General features: G+C 54.3%; 2 protein-coding genes across 13 annotated transcripts in view; both read left to right on the top strand.

Moving 5' to 3' along the window:
* The window catches only part of SLC44A2 (solute carrier family 44 member 2 (CTL2 blood group)), a 28,210-nt gene extending 21,374 nt beyond the window's left edge, over window positions 1-6,836 (top strand). For 3 of the 5 annotated variants that reach the window (XM_033854329.2, XM_073803252.1, XM_033854328.2), the window contains exons 12-22: window positions 92-191; window positions 276-368; window positions 545-629; window positions 1,240-1,502; window positions 1,588-1,682; window positions 2,237-2,340; window positions 2,446-2,519; window positions 2,608-2,678; window positions 2,843-2,931; window positions 4,593-4,677; window positions 5,139-5,547. In XM_033854329.2, coding sequence (XP_033710220.1) covers window positions 92-191; window positions 276-368; window positions 545-629; window positions 1,240-1,502; window positions 1,588-1,682; window positions 2,237-2,340; window positions 2,446-2,519; window positions 2,608-2,678; window positions 2,843-2,931; window positions 4,593-4,677; window positions 5,139-5,263 — 1,184 coding nt within the window. In that variant the 3' untranslated portion in view covers window positions 5,264-5,547. The other 2 variants (XM_073803253.1, XM_033854330.2) reach the window with 1 other exon arrangement.
* A 9,273-nt stretch (window positions 6,837-16,109) lies between these two features.
* ILF3 (interleukin enhancer binding factor 3) overlaps window positions 16,110-17,111 on the top strand; it is a 28,299-nt gene continuing 27,297 nt past the window's right edge. For all 8 annotated transcript variants that reach the window (XM_073803251.1, XM_033854324.2, XM_033854325.2 and 5 more), the window contains exon 1: window positions 16,110-16,152. The gene's annotated coding sequence lies outside the window, so the exon portion shown is untranslated. The remainder of the gene's footprint in view (window positions 16,153-17,111) is intronic.

Genomic DNA, 17,111 nt, shown 5'->3' with positions numbered 1-17,111 from the left:
CCCATTCAGTGAGGCCTGGGTGGGAGTGGGGAGCCCAGGCAGGTGGCAGACTTGATCACTCTCTCCCCCCCCCCCGCCCCCCACCGCGCAGTGATCATTCTGAGCATCCTCGAGGTTATTATCATCTTACTGCTCATCTTTCTACGGAAGAGAATTCTCATCGCCATTGCACTCATTAAAGAAGCCAGCAGGTGGGTGCCGGGGTGCCAGGGGGTCAGGCTGGGGTGGTCCCAGGGCTGTTCGGGCCTTGATGTCTGTGTTTCTACTCCTACCAGGGCTGTGGGATACGTGATGTGCTCCTTGCTGTACCCGCTGGTCACCTTCTTCCTGCTGTGCCTTTGCATCGCCTACTGGGCTAGCACCGCTATGTATCCACCGTCAGACCCCGATCTCCGACCCCGGGGCTGGGGGCTAAGTGCCACACTTGCCTGGAGGTGACCTACATCCTGGGGGCAGAGCCTGAACCTGGTGTGGGAATGGATTCTTTTCCACATGCCCCTGTGGTCCCTAATCCCAGACGTTGGGTTCCTTAATGAGCCTCTAGCTTTCTGTCCACTTCCAACGAAGCTGTCTATAAGATCTTCAATGACACCGCTTGCTCAGTTGCTGGGAAAACGTGCAACCCTGAGGTGGGTGTCCGGAAGTGGCGGGGTGGCTCTTTCCCTAGCAGCCCACAGTTGATCTGAAGGCCTCTCATCCCCACTTGGGGACCATTCAGCAAACATTTGGTGCCTGCCGTATGTCCTGTGCCAGATGTGGGTGGCATGGAGAGGAAGAGATCCAGCCTGGCACCTACTCCCCCCCACCCACTAAGTGCTGATCTACCCACCTTCCCCCACCCCTTGACTTCATTTCCTGCCCCGACACCCCTCTCTTAACCCAGTGGTGGTCAGTTCTTCCTTTAGAGCCCCGTCTTGCCTTTCACAAGCCCCTAACCTGCCTTCCATGGTCCTCATACTGATCTCTGCCACTTGTGATCTGTCCACATGGCCACTCCATTGATCCCCAAGATAGCTTATCCCGCCTCTCTGACACCCATTGGGATGATGATCCCTAATCTTGTTTCTAGAAGGCCTTTTGAAAGCCCCTATCCTAACCCCCCAATTCCTTGACTTAACTCTGTTCCCCATGACTCCTGTCCCATCTCGTGGTCTACCTGACAGGTCTGACCTGATGCCCAGAGCCCACTCTGAACCCCTAGCCCCTATGATGTGACCAGGCTCTGCGTCCCTCCCACAGACCTTCCTCTCCTCCAATGAATCCCGCCTGTGCCCTGGAGCCCACTGCCAGTTCGCCTTCTACGGTGGTGAGTCGACTTACCACCGGGCCCTGCTGGGCCTGCAGATCTTCAATGCTTTCATGTTCTTCTGGCTGGCCAACTTCGTGCTGGCGCTGGGCCAGGTCACGCTAGCTGGCGCCTTCGCCTCCTACTACTGGGCCCTGAACAAGCCGGATGACCTGCCTGCCTTCCCACTCTTCTCTGCCTTCGGCCGGGCGCTCAGGTGGGGCCCAAGGTGGGCTGGGGGTAGGGGTGAGTTGGAGTGGAAGAGGCCTGGCTGGACCACTGACCACTCCCTCGGCCCAAAGGTATCACACAGGCTCTCTGGCCTTCGGCTCCCTCATTCTGGCCATCGTGCAGATCATCCGAGTGATACTCGAGTACTTGGATCAGCGCCTGAAAGGTATGGCCCACAGATGGTTGGCAGTAACTCCCGAGGTGGGGGGGGGGGGGGCTGAGGGGCAGCTTAGGATTGGTTCTTGTGGGGGGGTGGGGCTAAGGTGGTAGGACAGAGATTGGTTTCTGCCTATGGTGGGGAAAGGGTGGGGATGAGGGTCTTGAGTGATTGGTTCCTGTGATGGAGGGGGTGGCTGAAAGAGCCCACTGGGTGTTCTTACTGCTGAGGGGGTGGGAACAAGAGGACTGGGCCACCATTGGTTCCTGACGAGAGGGTTGGGCTGGGATTGGTTGTACTTTGGGGTGGAGCCAAGGAGGCATCAAGGATTGGCTTCTGCCCTGGAGGCGGGGCCAGGATAGCAGTGTGGGTTGTCGCCGCTTATTGTCTTGGAGGCTGGGCCTGAGGTCCTGGATCAAGTCTCCTCTCCCCATCTCTTTGAGAAGGTGGGCTCTAAGGGTCCTGGACTATGGCAAGTGTGTGTAACAAGGAGATAGGGGGCTCCTACCAGGCCGAGTGGGGTCTCCTCTCACCCACCTCTGCATCTCTCCCTCATCTACCAGCTGCGGAGAACAAGTTTGCAAAGTTCCTCATGACCTGTCTCAAATGCTGCTTCTGGTGCCTGGAGAAATTCATCAGATTCCTCAACAGGAATGCCTACATCATGGTGAGTAAGCCTGGGACCAGGCACTAACCCACCAGCTCCTGCTGGGTGGAGGAGCCCTCATTCCCCACCCACTGGGCCTGATCCGTCCCTCCCACCTCCCTCCAGATTGCCATCTACGGCACCAACTTCTGCACCTCAGCCAGAAACGCCTTCTTCCTCCTCATGAGAAACATCATCAGGTCTGGGAAAACACTGTCCTCTGGCCACCTCCCTCCTCCCCCAGGCCCTGAGCCAGCACTCATGCCTGTTTCCTACTGTCCCCGGCAGGGTGGCTGTCCTGGACAAAGTTACCGACTTCCTCTTCCTGTTGGGCAAACTTCTGATCGTGGGTAGTGTGGGTGAGTGCTGTCCAGCTGCGGGAGCCTGTTGGGGGCCGCTTGTGAGCTGCTGTCGGGCCCCCACGTCTTCTCTGATAACTGTCTTCTTCTCTGGGGTCTTCTTGAGGGGAGCTATTTCCTTTATCCAGGACCCTCAACCATCCCGGTTTCCTCCCCCTCTCCAGGGATCCTGGCTTTCTTCTTCTTCACCCACCGAATCAGGATCGTGCAGGACACAGCACCACCCCTCAATTATTACTGGGTCCCTATACTGGTATGAACTTTTGGGGACAGACAGGGGTTGGGGAGAAGATGTTGGGACTTGCCTAGCTTCCTTTGACTAGACAGATGTGGATGGGGCTCAGAAGAAGGGAGTTGTTAATTCAGGACACAAACATTAAGTACCGACCACGTTCCAGGCATGACCTGTAAAGGCCTTACAGTTTGGGACTTCCCTGGCGGTCCAGCAGTTAGGACTCCGCTTTTCCACTGCAGGGGGCACGGGTTCGATCCCTGGTCGGGGAACTAAGATCCCACATGCCGTGCAGCCAAAAAAAAAGAAAAAGGCCTTACAGTTTAGGAGTAAATCGACATTAACCAATGATGCTCCGCATTGGATGCACGCTTGCAGACTTGTGTGTGCCACAGGGCAGAATTACAGGGAACCAATTGTTAGAGCTTGTGGTGGAGGATGTGGGCAGGTGTGGGAGTCCAGGGGGCTTCCCCGTGGAAGTGATGTCACACCTAAGATCTGAAGAAGATGCAGGCAACATCCAGGCAGAGGGAACAAGTACGGAAGCCCTGAGGCAGGACTATGCCAGGAACAGTGAGCAAATCAGTGTGGCTGGTGTGGAGGGAGTGAAGTGGCCAGGAGGTGGAGATAAGGGCAGGGAGGTGATGGGGCCATGGAGGGATTAGGTCATCACCCTAAGAGCAGTACAGTATCTGAGTGCAGGCCTTGGAGCCCAGTGACCTCGATTTTTTTTTTTGAATTTTATTTAATTTATTTTTTATACAGCAGGTTCTTATTAGTTATCTATTTTATACACATTAGTGTATATATGTGACCTCGATTTGTATCTTAGTTCTTTATTTGCTAGTTCTGAGTGACTCTGGGCAAGTTATGTAATCTCTCTGAAGTCTGCTCACTTCAGTCAATAAATGCTTATCAGGTACCTACCAAGGCCCCGTGAGTTTCCAGATTGCTGGGGATATAGTTATTTTTAAATTAACAAAAAAATTTTAAATTATTTATATTTTTGGCCACATCTCGTGCCATGCGGGATCTTAGTTCCACGACCAGGGATCAAACCCACATCCCCTGCAGTGGAAGTGCAGAGTCTTAACCACTAGACTACCAGGGAAGTCCTAACTGGGGATATAGTTATAAACGGGATAGACACACAGTCTAGTAGGGTTGTGAGCATTAAACCTGTCTTGCCCTGAAGATGCATAAAATTGCAGCCAGAGGAAGGCCTAAGAGGAGGGGCTTTTCTTTTTTTTGGCTGCACTGGGTCTTTGTTGCTGCGCGCAGGCTTTCTCTAGTTGCGGCAAGTGGGGGCTACTCTTCGTTGTGGTGCGCGGGCTTCTCACTGCGGTGGCTTCTCTTGTTGCGGAGCACGGGCTCTAGGGCGCGCAGGCTTCAGTAGTTGTGGCATGCGGGCTCAGTAGTTGTGGTGCATGGGCTCAGCTGCTCCGCGGCATGTGGGATCTTCCCGGACCAGGGATCGAACCTGTGTCCACTGCATCGACAGGCAGATTCTTAACTACTGCACCGACAGGCAGATTCTTAACCACGCACCACCGGGGAGGTCCGGAGGAGGGGCTTATCAGCAGGGAAATGCCATAACCCCAGCTGGGGAGGGACGTGGTGGTGAGTGGGGGGTTGCCCTGAGCAGGAGCTGGGGTGGAAACAGCTTGTCTCTCCTCGCCTAGACGGTGATTGTTGGCTCCTACCTGATTGCCCACGGCTTCTTCAGCGTCTACGGCATGTGTGTGGACACACTATTCCTCTGTTTCTGTGAGTAACCCCTCATCCCCACCCTTCCTGGGCCCTGACTCCCTCCTCCCCTCTGGGCAGAACGTCTCCCTCCGATGGGGGTACACGTGCCAACCCAGTGCCCGCAGCCTCCCCTAGGGCCTGGCTGTCCCTCGTCGCAGGGCCCTGGCGCGCCCCCTCTCAGCTTCCCCCTGCGCTCAGAGCTTCTCCATCCTGTTGTCCCCTGGTCCAGGCTGCAACTAGAACGCTGTGCCCCTGGGCCCTCAGCTTCGGAGTTTCCGGCTTTGTTGCGGCGGGGCGGGTGGGATCGGTGGCTGCTACTAACTCCGGTCTCTCCATCTGTCTGTGTTTTTTTGTTTTGTTTTCTCTTTCTCTTCCTCTCCTCCATGCCTGCTGGCTTCCCTGTTCTTCCCTGCCTCCCTCTTTCCCTCCCTTCCTGACCACCCCCATTCCCCCCCTGCTGGTTCCTGGGGGGAGCCCAGGTGAGGACCTGGAAAGGAATGACGGCTCTCAGGAGCGACCCTACTTCATGTCGCCCCAGCTGAGAGACATCCTGTTGAAGGAGAGTGCGGAGGAGGAGGGGAAGCGGGGCGAAGTCGAGGAGTAGAGAGGGAGGCTGGCTTGGAGGCCACGCAGGCCTCCTTGTTTCCTCCCTGTAGATCGGGGGTGCACGCGGGGCTTCCTGGCCTGGGAGTGGGGAGCATGTGTGTGGGGGTGTGGGTGTGTGTGTGTGTCGAGTTCCCAGCCTGCTCCAGTCCGCCCCCTCCAGTCCCAGCATGTCTTGCTTCCTAACCCTCTGAGGCTCCTCTGTGGCCCCTGTCCGCCCACCCTGTCCCCTAAGGCCCCTGCCCGTGGGCTCCCCTCATGCCACCTGCTCTGGGGCCTCTCTCTCCGCAGTGGAGGACCTGGAGAGGAACGATGGCACCGCTGAGAGGCCTTACTTCATGTCTCTCACCCTCAAGAAGCTTTTGAACAAGACCAACAAGAAGCCGGTGGAGTCTTAAAGGCCCCGCCCTCCTACCCCTCCCCGGAAGTCTCACAATGGGTGCTTGGCAGCTGGGTCAGAACCCCCAGCCCATCGGGCTGACCTGAAGTCCTATCACTGCTGCCCCCTTCCTGCCCCTCCCCATCATCCAGTTACCACCAGTTTCCGGGAACCTGGAGGATTTGTGGGATCTCCTCCCTATGCCAAGGGCCAGTCCGCGTTTTCACGGCCGCCCCCCACCCCCCAAAAAAACTGTGCGATGAGTCTCTCCAGCCCCCACTGGCCCGGATGAGAAGCCCAGCGAGGCTTCTTGACGTCTGACATGCAAGGGCCCTCTGCAGGCTGCCCTCCGCTTCCTGTCCCCCTCTTATGACAGGACAGTGTTTGTGTCTGCAGCAGCGGTGGCCACAGGAAGTCCACTTTTCACTTGTGTTTGCTCTGACCAGGATGCCAGGACCCGTCTCTGGGGCTGAACAACTGGTTACCGACTGCTGCAGGCATTTATTATTATTTTTTTAACCTGGACATGCGTTAAAGGTTCTGTTAGCTTTTTTTCTGTCATCACGGCTGAGATGGGGCCACTGAGGAATGCTTTCCGATGTCCCCTCCTCGGGTAGGGTTGGGGTGGGGGTGGGGGTGTGCCAGGTAGGGGTGTCTCCTGGCACAGAAGGCAGGCTGTCCGGGGAGGGAGGCTGGGATCAAGCTGGTGTGGAACAGGGGGGAGGAGGTCGCTAATAGCGGCTTAATGGAAACCGGCTGGCTGGCAGGTTGGGCCGAATCCCGCCGCCCCCCCGCCGCCCTTCTCTGCCAGTTATTGACACAGCTCTCTTTGTAAGAGAGAAAAGAAACTGAATCCACCCAAGGGATGATTTCAGAGGAAGTGGGGAGATGGGCAGATGCCCTGGGCAAATGGGGGGACCCCTCCCCCCGCCCAGTCACCTCCCCTTGAGGATCCTTTTGCCAAATTTGTTGAACTCGGGGGGAACGGGTGTGCTGGTTCCCCCTTCGCCATATCCCAAGCCCCCCACCCCACCCCACCCCCGCTCAATCCAATCCAGGATCCCAATCCGGGATCTGGAGAAATCCCAGCCTGGGGTTTCTGTCTCCAGTGCCTGCCGCCCCCTCCCCCGTTCTGTCCGTACAGCCCTACTTGTAACTGCATTCCAACCACTAATAAAGTGCCTATTGTACAGAGCCGGAGCCTGGATGGAGTGTTTGTGGGGGGAGTGGGAGGCTGGTAGGGGGAACCCCAGCTTCAACCTCCCTGGGATCCTCTGATCTGGGGCTACTCTCCCCAGGGAGAAGGAGGGAGGGCAGGAAGCCTCTGTCTGCTGGCCTCCGCCTGAATTCCACCATGCGGGCGGCTCAGGTTTCTCCTGAACAAATAGCCCTTATTAGGCTCCGATCCTCAGACTGCAGAAGGTGGCAGTGACCTGCCTACCTCCTCATCACACAGCCTGGACATGTGCCCCCAGGCCTGCTTTGTCCCTGGCGGGGCACCTGGGCACCATAGTCTCGTCTAAAGGGCTTCAGACCTGCCAAGCTGCCCGACCCTGCTAACCTGGAGGCTCGCTACTGCCCCCTTGGTGCCAGCTCGCTTACTGTCACCTCTGGGCCAACTGCTCCACCATGTTAACTGCCTTTCTCCCTCCTACATTCCTGCCTCCGGAATTTTTTCTTAAATAATGACCATTTCTGGAGTACTTCTCATCTGCTTATGTACTGTCGCCATTCACTAATTAAGGCAGGTGAGTTGGGCGACGTGTCTGAAGGTGACCCCAGCAGGAAAGGGGCTGAGACAGTCAGGTCTCCAAAGCCCTCACCCGCTATCCTGTACAGATGTTCTTTGGGTTTCCTTGTTCGTTCGATCTTTTAGGTTTGTTCCTTTCTTACCCCCCAGCTCCTGTTAACCCCGCCTCCAAAACAGCTCCTAAACCTGCTCACTTCTCCCCATAGTTTCAGCTCCCAACCTTTGTTATCAACTCCTCCGTCCCCACTCCTTCACTGTTTCCCCCACAGGTGCGGAAGGGCGCCTGCTAACACCGGAGTGAGTTCACACCCCTCCTCTGCTCAAGAACCCTCCGTTGCTCCCTTTTACTGAGTGAAAGCCAAAGTCTTCATGGCAGCCCACAAGGCCCTGCCCCATCCGCCCCATTAACACCCTCTTGCTGATTCATCCAGACACCCTGGCCCCAGGGATTGTGCCTGAAACGCTCTCCACCTGGCTCTTTCTACAGCTAGCTCCCCATCCTGCCTTCAGCTCAGCGCTTACCTCCAGGAAGCCTTCCCTGCTCATCAAAAGTTGGCCTTGGGACTTCCCTGGTGGCGCAGTGGTTGAGAGTCCGCCTGCCGATGCGGGGGACACGGGTTTGTGCCCCAGTCCGGGAAGATCCCACATGCTGCGGAGCGGCTGGGCCTGTGAGCCATGGCCGCTGAGCCTGCGCGTCCGGAGCCTGTGCTCCGCAACTGGAGAGGCCACAACACTGAGAGGCCCGTGTGCCGCAAAAAAAAAAAAAAAAAAGTTGGCCTTGGGACTTCCCTGGTGGCGCAGTGGTTAAGAAGGTTAAGAATCCACCTGCCAATGCAGGGCACACGGGTTCGAGCCCTGATCTGGCAGGATCCCACATGCCGCGGAGCAACTAAGCCCTTGCGCCACACCTACTGAGCCTGCGCTCTAGAGCCCGCGAGCCACAACTACGGAAACACGCGCGCCTTGAGCCCATGCTCCGCGACAAGAGAAGCCACCGCAATGAGAAGCCTGCGCACCGCAGCGAAGAGTAGTCCCTGCTCTCCGCAACTAGAGAAAGCCTGCATGCAGCAATGAAGACCAGCGCAGCCAAAAATTAATTAATTAATAAAAAAAAAAGTTGGCCTCTCTTAGTGATGACCACGTCACCGTTTCTTTTCCTCATGGCATTTGTCACAGTCTGCAATGACTTCTTTGTATTTTCACTTGCTGTCAGTCTCCCCACCCAGAATGTGAGATCTTGCCTATTCTTTAGTATTGAGACTTTATCCCAGGGCTGGGCGGAGTGCCTGGGACAGAGCAGGCACTCAGTATAGAGGCATGAAACAGCTGAATGAATGTAAAGGGTTTAGCACAGTGCCTGATCTGGAAAGTGCCCAGTGTTAGCAAAAGTAGAAGCAGGGAGACCAAAGAGGAGGCTACTGCTCTAGTCCCAGCACATGCTCTGATGTGTCTTGGTGATAAAACGTGTGCAGATTTTGGATATAATCTGAAGAGAAGCTGACCTGATTGATTACACGTGGAATGTGAAAGAAAGGAGCTGGGACTTCCCTGGTGGTCCAGTGGTTAAGACTCTGCGCTCCCAATGCAGTGGGCCTGGGGTCGATCCCTGGTTAGGGAACTAGGTAAAGCCTGCATGCCACAACTAAAAGATCCGGCACGCAGCAACAAATATCCCGTGTGCCTCAACTAAGACCTGGCACAGCTAAATAAATAAATAAATATTTTTTTAAAAAAGGAAAAGAGCCAAAGAAGCAGGAGGAAGCACAGCTCTGAGTGGAGGCAAGCCCAGGCAGAGTCCTGCAGAGGGCACATGTCGCCTGATTGCCAGGGAGCTCTGGAGGTTGAGTTACAGCCTGCACTGGTAAGTCATTGATTAGAGGTGGCCCCAGGGGAAGGTAAGCTCCCAGGCACTTCTGATTCTCTGAGTGTGCTAGCAAAGGTGCATTGGCAACGTGGTCCAGAGCCCAGGGGTAGTTCTCTGAAGAAGAGTTGCAGGTACAGGCAGTGGTGCAAAACCACACAAAGCCCTGGCAAGGGTGCAGAGAAATGATAAGTGGACCCGAAGGGATCTGGGTAGGTAGGTTGGGTTTTTTTGTTTTTTTTTTTAGCTGCGCCACGCAGCATGTGAGATCTTAGTTCCTCAACCAGGGATCGAACCCACACCCCCTGCATTGGAAGCGCAGAGTCTTAACCACTGGACCGCCAGGGAAGTCCCAGGTAGGTTCATTTTGGACCCATTGAACACAATACCTCCAAGGGAAGCTGTCACATAGATGGTTGCATGGGTGGATCTGGACCACAGGGGAGAATTTCAGGCTGCAGGCATGCCATCAAGAGTGCTCAGTGTTTTGGATGGTCTTTCACGTCCCCAGGGCTGGCTGAGACTACTTGCCCTAGACAGAGGCCAGTCTGAGCCCTGGGGAGAGGAGGAGAAAAAGTGGACTTGAGGAGAGCCAGAGAGGGACATCGGGAGCTGGGGGAAGACAGGGATGTGGGCACAAGTGCTCATGGCTTTAGTGGTGGAAGAATATGCATGGGAGCAACTGTTTGCTCTTGAAATAAGCAGGAAGGTCATCAGCTGAGAGCAGAGCACGGGGAGATAGCAGAGCTGTGAGAAGAATGAAGGTGTGAGAAATCATCTTTGCGTGCGGGAGAGTACCGCGTGAACAAGGAATGTTACGAGGGTTGTGGGAGTTTCTTTTCTCCCCCCAAACTCACCGGGGTACAAGGTGCAGGTGGAAAGCTAGATTTAGTTGCGGCTAATGGAGAGGAGCAGGGACTTGAGGGTATGGGCAAGGGAGAGATGAAGGATGGATCCTATCTCTCTGCTGCTCAAGACCCTCCTACGTAGCTAAAAAGAACCTGCTGTATAGCACAGGGAACTCTACTCAATACTCTGTAATGGCCTATATGGGAAAAGAATCTAAAAAAAAAAAAAGAGTGGATATACGTATATGTGTGATTCACTTTGCTGTACACCTGAAACTGACACAGTTGTAAATCAACTATACTCCAATAAAAAAACCCAACCCAAACCAAACCAAAACCCTCCTTTGGAGTTCAAGGCACCCAGAGTGAAAGCCACTGTCTCCATGTGGGTCCAGGGGGCCCTATAGGACCTCTTCACCCTTTCCTGCAAGGTGCTTCTTCCCCTCCTCCCTCACTGGCCCTGTTCCAGCCCCTCGGGCCTCCTCCTCGCTGCTCCTTCCACAAGCACAGACAACCTCTGGGACTTTGCACTGACTGTTCCCTCCGCCTGGAAGACTCTCTACCCAGCAATCTGCTTGGCCTAGGTCCTTAGGCTCCCTGTAAGGGCTTTTCTGCACACCATCTGACTTAAAATCGCACCCACCCTGGCCCTGCACCCCCCAGCTTTATTTTCGCCACTGCACTTGCCACTATGGACATCTTACATACTTCGCTCGTTGTTTATTGCCTTCCTCCCTTTCTAGGTCAGCTCCATGAGGCCAGGCCCATTGGATGGTTTTCTCACTGGGTCCCAGCAGCTGCTCCGAGCTGCATGGCCTCTAAGGCCAGCTCCTCTGCCTCCAGAGACGGTCTGTAAGTTACCAGCTCTGGTGGCCGGCATTCATTGCTGCAGTTTGCCTCTCTGAGAGGTATATAGAATGAGTCAGGATGAGGCCAGGCCAGGGGGAGAGGACTGCTGCCCTTTTGGAAAGGAGGTACAGATGTGCAGGCCAGTTACAAGCTGGCAGAAAACTCAAAAGTGGCCCAGGCAAGGGACAGACACAAAGATGTCTTCCAATTCTGTAACATTCTAGAACAGGTAATGTTCACCCTGGTGATGTAAGAAAAGGCCTGGCAATTGGCTGGGAAGGGCAGGAGGTAACTTCCTGGGGTGGTGACAATGTTCCTTGTCTTGACTGGGGTGGTACTTACACAGATGTATGCTATGTAAAAATTTACCAAGCTCTACACTTAGGATTGGGTAAATATTATATTACTTATCTGTGAGGTTGGCCTGATTTGGGCACATCGGTGGGTGACCCACGTACAGCCACTTTGAGTGCGCTCAGCCATGCACTTCATGTAGTAGATACAAGGGACTGAAGAGGAACTGTGTTGGAACTTCCCTGGTGGTGCAGTGGTTAAGAATCCGCCTGCCAACGCAGGGGACACGGTATCGATCCGTGGTCCGGGAAGATCCCACACTCCACGGAGCAACTAAGCCCGTACGCCACAACTACTGAGCCCGCACGCCTAGAGCCCGTGCTCTGCAACGAGAAGCCAACGCAATGAGAAGCCCGCGTACCGCAATGAAGAGTAGCCCCAGCTCGCCGCAACTAGAGAAAGCCGACGCGCAGCAACGAAGACCCAACACAGCCAAAAAAAACAAAACACCGTCGTAAAATACACGTTAGATTTACCACCATAACCATTTTAAAGTGTGCAGTTCAGTGGCATTAGGCACATTCACATTGTTGGGCAACCACCAGGCATCTCCAGAACTTTTTCGTCTTCTCAAACTGAAACTCTCTCCTCATCAAACACTAACTCCCCACCCCCCTCCCCCAGCCCTGGCACCCGCCATCCTACTCTCTGTGTCTATGGACTTGACTCCTCTAGGGACTCAAATGAATAGACTCATGCAGTATTTGTCCTTTTGTGACTGGTTTATTTCACTTAACAAAATGTCCTCAAGGTTCATCCATGTTGTAGCATGTGTGAGAATTTCCTTTCCTTTTAGGGCTGAGTAATATTCCACTGTATGGATGGACCACATTTTGTTTATCCATCCATTCATCCATCCATGGACATTTGAGTTGCTTCTACCTTTTGGCTATTAATGCTGCTACCAACTTGGGTGTACAAGTATGTCAAGTCCCTGCTTTCATTTCTTTTGGGTATATACTCAGAAGTGGAATTGCCAGGACTTCCCTGGCAGTCCAGTGGTTAAGACTCCATGCTTCCAATGCCAGGGGTGCAGGTTTGATCCCTGGTCAGGGAACTAAGATCTCACATATCTTGTGGCACGGCCAAAAAAAAAAAAAGAGATAAAAAGTGGAATTGCTGGATGACATGTTAATTCTATGTTTAATTTTTGGAGTAAACACCGTAATGTTTTCTTGCCCCATCTTTTGGCTCAGCTTTCTTCCAGGTCAGTTTCATTCTCTGTCAAACACTCCCTGTCCCCCAACCACACCTTGTACTTTGGCTTCAAGATCAGAGAAATAAAGGCTTCTTTTACCCACAGATTCCCAAGGCTGGTGCTCACTGGCTCTGACTAGCCTGACTTTGGTCAGTTACTGCTAAGCCAATCATTGTAGCCAGGCCATGGGACTAGTTTCAGAGTCCAGCAGTGGGGACCCAACAACTGAACTACAGATTGAGCAAGGGAGCGGGATGGTTCCCCAAAGCACGGCGGTCAACCTACGTTCACTCTACTGAGAGGGTGGGAAAGCAGCAGGTGTGGTTCAAAAAACTTTCAAGCGGAGTTCTTGGGTGTGATCAGGGGACTTTGGGGTTGGGGGCCTGAAGTAGGAGAAATCTCTTAAGTTGAGGAAGGCAAGGAATGGAGAGGATGTTCATGAAGGCACTAAAGTCCCACAGGATGGCAGAATCTATTTAGATCAAGGGACTGCAAGAGGAGAGGGGCAGACCTCACTCTTCAACTAATGAGGGAGTGGGTGTAATGGAGACAGAAGGTAAAGCCAGATGACAGTGGGCAGGGGTCAGCTAAGGCAAGGAGGTGAGAGAATTGTTATGCATACAGGGGGTTGCTAACCATGGAATAATGGAAAGGCAAGGGTGGGAGGCTGGGCCAGGGTGGAGGTGTAGGGATGAGAGGGCAGATGACATCTTGGGTCTCCATCTTGTATGGTGACCAAGGTGAGAACATGGACAAGGAAGGCCGGGCTGAAAACCTCTTACCCAGCAGCTCCTGGTGGATGGCGTACGGGTGGGTCCACGGGAATACACTCTTAAGGGAGTTCTGGTTTTCTCATCACCTCACCTGCACTTTAATGGACCACGTCACTGAAAGAATCTGGTTGGACGGGGCACCAGTCCAATAGGTAACAATCACAACCACAACTGTTTTTTTTTTTTTTTTTTGCGGTACGCGGGCCTCTCACTGTTGTGGCCTCTCCCGTTGCGGAGCACAGGCTCCGCACGCGCAGGCTCAGCGGCCATGGCTCACGGGCCCAGCCGCTCCGTGGCATGTGGGATCTTCCCGGACCGGGGCACGAACCCGCGTCCCCTGCATCGGCAGACGGACTCTCAATCACTGCGCCACCAGGGAAGCCCCACACAACTGTTTCTTTAGCATTAACTCCATGCCAGCCACTCCAGCAACACTTTGAGGTTCAAAAACTCTTCAGGTCCATCCTGGGCTCCTCCATGGAGCCTTGGCCTGTAATCATGATCTTATCTGCCCATATATCAAAGGAATTTGGTAAGGGCTACCTTAGAGGAATGAGATCCTCAAAAGCCACTTCTTCAGAAATGTAACCTTGGGAATTGCCTGGCAGTCCAGTGGTTAGGACTCAGCGCTTTCACTGATGTGGGCCCAGTTTCGCTACCTGGTCAGGGAACTAAGATACTGCAAGCTGCCTGGCGCAGCCAGGAAAAAAAAAAAAAAAAAGCAACCTTGGGTCCCTCCCAAGAAAGGTCCTATGGGCTTGCCAATCAGAAAACTAGAAACCTTCCTTGTTCTGCCACTTGGTAGCGCTATTAGCTTAGTCAACTTGCCCCACCTCTGAGCCTCTTCCCTCAAGTGTCACGCAGAGGAATAGCTGATCTCTAACTCAGTGTTAAAGCCAAGTTATCACCTTTATTGTCATGGTGACCTTGAACAATTAAATTTATTTTAGCTAATTTTGTCTGAATACTGCCCCATTAATTTAACCAAAACTTTTTTCAATCTCAAGCTTTATTTAAAGAAAGATCTCCAAGTCGGGGGAAAAAAAGCAAGATGCAGAGCGTCTATTATTTACGAGAAACTCTAATAAAAACATAATTAAGCATCTCTGGAACTAAAACATCTCTGGAGAGATACACACAAAAAACTTTACAATGGTTGCCAAAAAGGAGGGTGTCTGGAGGAGACAAATTGACTTTGTTTTCTCACATCGTTTTGCACATTTTACATTTTATTTATATCGTATGAATAGATTATTGGTTCAAGATCTAAGTGTAAACAAAAATGAAAAGTGATAGGTACAGCATGCACTCATTCTGTAATCACATTTTTACACCTTACCTTGTTAGTAACAACTATCATTTTGGGGCATTTGTTCTGCACAAAGAATTGTGCCAGGTGCTTTTAAGAAAATAAATCATCACCATTTTGTAGATAACAAAACGGAGGCTCAGGGAGGGGCACTATTCTTGGTCACACCGGGAGACTCAAACCTAGTGCGACCCTGGATCTTGCATTCTTAACAATTTAGCTGCACCATCCCTACGTTTTTGCAAGGAAAATCCGTTATTAGGCCGTAAGTTTTGAACTTCTCGCCTTCTTTAGGAAGGAAAGCTTTTGAACTACTCCTTGCTCCAAATCTCGGCAGTCTGAATCACAGACTCGCACACGACAACCTGCCTAACAACGACGCCTGTCGAGCGCCAACTTGATCCTGACACTGGAGATGAGTGGCGTTTAGTTTATGCATAGGTTGTACATCGGGGATCTCACGAAGCGCTCGGGAGGATTCAACGACACCAGGCTTGTAAAGAAAAGGCGCTCGGTCCCCGGTAGCTTTACTTATGAGCCCTGAGAAGTGGTTGGCCGAGCATCTCTGTCGCAGCCCCAGCTCTCCCACCAAAGACCGTTAAGTCTCCAGTTGGGTTTTTTTCTGGTTCGGGCGTCCGTTTCTCCATCTGTGAGTGGGCGGCTGGAAGATCCCGGCCAACTCGGTTCTGCCCTTCAGAAGCTCGGCAATCCGGCTGGGCGCTACACCGGATAAAGTTTTAACACCAAAGACCCGGGGCGCTCGCTTGGCACCAGTCCCGGGGCAGCAACGAGGAGCTCGGCCCGTCCTTTCCTCGCACACGCACCTCGAGTCTGCTCGGCCTCTCGCAGGAGATGCGGACAGTGGGGAGTAAGTTCCGCGGTAATCCCTCGATTGGAGGCCGAACCTCCTCTACCGAGAACAAGCCACTATGAGTACGCTCACGCGCAAGCTTCCTTCCCGTTTCCGCCAACGTACTTCAACGAGTGTAAGATGGCGTCCGCGCAGGCGCGTAAACTAGCAACCGCAGAGAGACTCAGACGTTCGCCCTGCCTCACGTGGTAATGGCCTCTCAAAAAACCGCCATTGAAAAAAAGAGCCGCGATGTTGTCACATGATGCAGGCCTACCAATACGACAACGGGAAGGCGCCACGGTCCTTGTCACGTGGCCAAGGAGAACGCTGAATTTGCCACTGTCACATGATCAAGTAGAGGCGTGGAAAGGGGAGGGAAACGTTCCGACGCCACGTAACGCCTACGGTTCTGTCACGTGACTAGGGCCCACCTCCTTATCTCTCTTTGTCCCTCCTTCCCTCTCCGGCTGGGCCTGCGTCGAGCGGCAACGCGGCGGCGAAGGGGCGGGACTCCGACCGGTCACGTGGCCCCGCACCTCCCCGGCGCGCGCCCGCCCGCTCGCCCCCGGCCCCGGCTCCGGCTCCTCCTCCTCCTCTTCTCGCCATTGCAGTTGGACTCAGCAGCCCGGTGCGCACCGCGTGGCTTTTGGGGCGAGACCCCGGCGGGATCTGGCAGGAGGGCGGCGGCTGCGGTCGGAGAACGGGACGCGGACAAGGTAAGAGTCAATGTGGCGGCGGCCGGGCCCGCTCCCGCCTCTCCCCCTCCCCCCGCCCTTCCTCCCACTCAGCGCGGGATCGGCTGAAGAGTCGAGGTGACAAGGCCTGAGGCGCCCCGCGCTCCCCGCTTCCGCCCAGTCCTCTCGCTCTGGCGCCTGGCTCATTCCTTCCTTGCCTGCCTTGCTCCCGCGCTCGGCCGTTACTCTCCCCCATTGTGCCGAGGAAACAAAATGGCGGCGGCGAGGGCCCGGTGCGCGCGCATCCGCCCCCCCTCGCGGCCCCTCGGCCGGCGGCGGCGCCTCTCGCGGGGGGTGCGCGCGCACCGGGCCCCCGGCCGCCGCCTCCCCCGGGCCGGGCTTTGTCTGTTGTGGCGCTACGCGCGCACAGCGCGCACGTGCCGGCAGCACACACCCCCTCCGGCCAGGAGCATCCTGACCCGCGCTGCGGGGGCGACCCCCCTTCCCATCTGTCCTCCTCTTTGTCCCAGTCCCGCCCCGAGTTCCAGGAGGGTCCCAGGTTCCCAAGGCGGGAACGTCGCCTCCTTTGTCCTTACGTGGGGCAGAGAGGCAGACCCCCTCCCTGGAACCCCGTCATTATTTGGATTGCAAAGGAGGCTTCATGGGGTTCCCAAATCTCTGGCTACCTAGGCCTCCCCCAGATCAGGAGCCAGATTTGGCGGAGGGTTTAAGCTTTTCTTCTTTTTAATTCAGGTGTTTCATTGATGTTGAATTTTCTCCAGATTGCTTCGGACTTGGCATTCATTCTACCCCAAAACTGTGATCTGGTGCGATATTTGAGTGTCCTGTGATCTGCAAGATTGGGACCCAAGCATGAGAGCTTGAAACCCTTTCCCTTTTCTACCTTATTTTCTCAAGTAGTTGAGTGACAGATTCTTGGGGTTGCTCTTGAGGTTCTGTCCAGGGTAATACTCCGCCTGGGGGAATTATTTGGGGTGTAC

The sequence above is a fragment of the Tursiops truncatus genome, chromosome 3, assembly GCF_011762595.2.
Source record: "Tursiops truncatus isolate mTurTru1 chromosome 3, mTurTru1.mat.Y, whole genome shotgun sequence".
Classification (NCBI taxonomy): Eukaryota; Metazoa; Chordata; class Mammalia; order Artiodactyla; family Delphinidae; genus Tursiops; species Tursiops truncatus.
This window is presented reverse-complemented; position numbering and strand designations above follow the sequence as displayed.